At 56.2% G+C, this 3,224-nt stretch overlaps 1 protein-coding gene across 1 annotated transcript; it reads right to left on the reverse strand.

The window, feature by feature from the left end:
- Window positions 1-1,636: 1,636 nt before the first annotated feature.
- LOC306982788 (microfibrillar-associated protein 1-like) lies at window positions 1,637-2,235 on the reverse strand (the record flags this gene model as incomplete). Its single annotated transcript, XM_079583241.1, has 3 exons — window positions 1,637-1,833; window positions 1,912-2,001; window positions 2,077-2,235. 3 exons carry the CDS (start codon window positions 2,233-2,235, stop codon window positions 1,654-1,656), a joined length of 429 nt encoding a protein of 142 aa, XP_079439367.1. The 3' UTR covers window positions 1,637-1,653.
- Window positions 2,236-3,224: the final 989 nt, after the last annotated feature.

Raw genomic sequence — 3,224 nt, forward strand, 5'->3', positions numbered from 1 at the left:
CTCAGGTCTGACTCTGACCTCAGGCCTGACTCTGACCTCAGGTCCGACCTCAGGTGACTCTGACCTCAGGCCTGACTCTGACCTCAGGTCTGACTCTGACCTCAGGTCTGACCTCAGGTCTGACTCTGACCTCAGGTCTGACCTCAGGTCTGACTCTGACCTCAGGCCTGACTCTGACCTCAGGTCTGACCTCAGGTCTGACTCTGACCTCAGGTCTGACCTCAGGTCTGACTCTGACCTCAGGTCTGACCTCAGGTCTGACTCTGACCTCAGGCCTGACTCTGACCTCAGGTCTGACCTCAGGTCTGACTCTGACCTCAGGTCTGACTCTGACCTCAGGTCTGACCTCAGGTGACTCTGACCTCAGGTCTGACTCTGACCTCAGGTCTGACCTCAGGTGACTCTGACCTGACTCTGACCTCTGGTCTAACTCTGACCTCAGGTCTGACTCTGACCTCAGGTCTGACTCTGACCTCAGGTCTGACCTCAGGCCTGACTCTGACCTCAGGTGACTCTGGTCTGACTCTGACCTCAGGCCTGACTCTGAAACCCATCCATAGATCCAGACTTTATGTAAAAACACTTTATTTTACAACAAAACTTTACAGACACAATATTTATCAAAACATTTCCATCGTTTCAGATCCAGATATTTACACAGACCCAGGAAGGGCATCTGGCCTAAAGCCGGCGCTCTGCAGGTGTGGCAGGCGAGCGAGAGGGCGTGGTCATCCAAATATGGGCGTGTCGAACAGACTTTACTGAAGTCTGATTATATAAAACATATGTCAGTGATCCGGGGGGGTCCGACACCGTACGAGGGGGGGTTTGGGTCCGACACCGTACGAGGGGGGGGGTTTGGGTCCGACACCATTCCTACGGGGAGGGGGGCTTCAATCATAGAAATACATACAATGTCTCTAACAGAGGCCGATGTGTGTGGAGCTTCTAAAGTGACAGCAGGGGGCGCTGTATATTCATGTTTAGTTTGTTCTTCAGAGGAGCTCAATCCCAGACAAAGGAGCAGATTCTAAAACTACAGTGAGTCTCGTTTATGTGTTTCATGTCTCAGACTTTTGAATCACATGAGACAAACTTCTCCTCAGGCTCGTGTTGAAGCTCGGACTGAGCTGAGCATCAAAACATCGGCTGAAGATGGAAAATACTCAAAGCCCGAGCCCCAGTCCGGCTCTGCAGCAGAAGGTTCACAGATTCTCCTGCAGCGTCTCACCTTCAACAAGTTTACTTCCCCCTCCTCCTCCTCAGACCCTCCTCCTCCTCAGACCCTCCTCCTCCTCCCCCTCCTCCTCCTCCTCAGACCTTCCTCCTCCTCAGACCCTCCTCCTCCTCCTCCTCCTCAGACCCTCCTCCTCCTCCTCCTCCTCCTCCTCCTCCTCCTCCTCCTCCTCCTCCTCCTCCTCCTCCTCCTCCTCAGACCCTCTTCCTCCCCCTCCTCCTCCTCCTCCTCAGACCCTCTTCTTCCCCCTCCTCCTCCTCAGACCCTCCTCCTCCTCAGACCCTCCTCCTCCTCCTCCTCAGACCCTCCTCCTCCTCCTCCTCCTCCTCCTCCTCCTCCTCCTCCTCCTCCTCCTCCTCCTCCTCCTCCTCCTCCTCCTCCTCCTCCTCCTCCTCAGACCCTCCCCCTCCTCCTCCTCAGACCTTCCTCTTGCTGACGCTGGGCCGGTCGAACATCTCCTTGTTGCTGGAGCTCTTCTGTTTGATGAACTTGATGCTCTGCAGACTCTGCTGGGACCAGGCTGAGTTAAAGGACGTGGTGTCCTGGTCCACCAGGTGAGTGTACTTGGTCCTGCCCGAGCGACCAAAGTTCTTCACCTGCGGGAGAAGAAAGGGAGGGTTAGAGAGATGAGGGGGAGGGAGGAGATGAGGGGAGGAGGAGCAGAGGATTCTCACCTGCATGACTTTGGGGAGGACAGTTTTGTCAAAATGATCCTCCAGAGTCGGAGCGTTAAAGTCCCGTTTGTAAACTTCATCCTCTTCGTCCTGAAACACAAACACAGTTACAGTACTACAGTACTACAGATACAGGTGAGTATTTGTAGCAGATAGTAACAGTACCATGTAGAAGGCCCCCCGGTGGTAGTACTTCTGGAGGAACTTGGACTTTCCTTTAGGAGCTTTGTTGGTCACAGCTCGACCCTGGACCCGGAGCTCAGAGCGACGCTCCTCTTCTGTCAGACCATGGAACCGCTCCACCTCCCCCTTCTCCCGCTCCATCCTGAGAGAGGAGTGGGCGTGGTTACACAGGTGTGTGGGCGTGGCTACAGACAGGTGTGTGGGCGTGGCCACAGAGGTGTGTGGGCGTGGTCACAGACAGGTGTGTGGGCGTGGTTACACAGGTGTGTGGGCGTGGCTACACAGGTGTGTGGGCGTGGTTACACAGGTGTGTGGGCGTGGTTACACAGGTGTGTGGGCGTGGTTATACAGGTGTGTGGTCACAGACAGGTGTGTGGTCACAGACAGGTGTGTGGGCGTGGTTACACAGGTGTGTGGGCGTGGTTACACAGGTGTGTGGGCGTGGTTATACAGGTGTGTGGTCACAGACAGGTGTGTGGTCACAGACAGGTGTGTGGGCGTGGTTACACAGGTGTGTGGGCGTGGTTAGACAGGTGTGTGGGCGTGGCTACACAGGTGTGTGGGCGTGGCAACAGACAGGTGTGTGGGCGCGGTTACACAGGTGTGTGGGCGCGGTTACACAGGTGTGTGGGCGTGGTCACAGACAGGTGTGTGGGCGTGGCTACACAGGTGTGTGGGCGTGGCTACAGACAGGTGTGTGGGCGCGGTTACACAGGTGTGTGGGCGCGGTTACACAGGTGTGTGGGCGTGGTCACAGACAGGTGTGTGGGCGTGGCTACACAGGTGTGTGGGCGTGGCTACACAGGTGTGTGGGCGTGGCTACACAGGTGTGTGGCTACAGACAGGTGTGTGGTCACAGACAGGTGTGTGGGCGTGGCTACAGACAGGTGTGTGGTCACAGACAGGTGTGTGGTCACAGACAGGTGTGTGGTCACAGACAGATGTGTGGGCGTGGTCACAGACAGGTGTGTGGTCACAGACAGGTGTGTGGTCACAGACAGGTGTGTGGGCGTGGTCACAGACAGATGTGTGGTCACAGACAGGTGTGTGGTCACAGACAGGTGTGTGGTCACAGACAGGTGCGTGGTCACAGACAGGTGTGTGGTCACAGACAGGTGTGTGGTCACAGA

This window comes from Gobius niger (genome assembly GCF_951799975.1).
Source record: "Gobius niger genome assembly, contig: SCAFFOLD_281, whole genome shotgun sequence".
Classification (NCBI taxonomy): domain Eukaryota; kingdom Metazoa; phylum Chordata; class Actinopteri; order Gobiiformes; family Gobiidae; genus Gobius; species Gobius niger.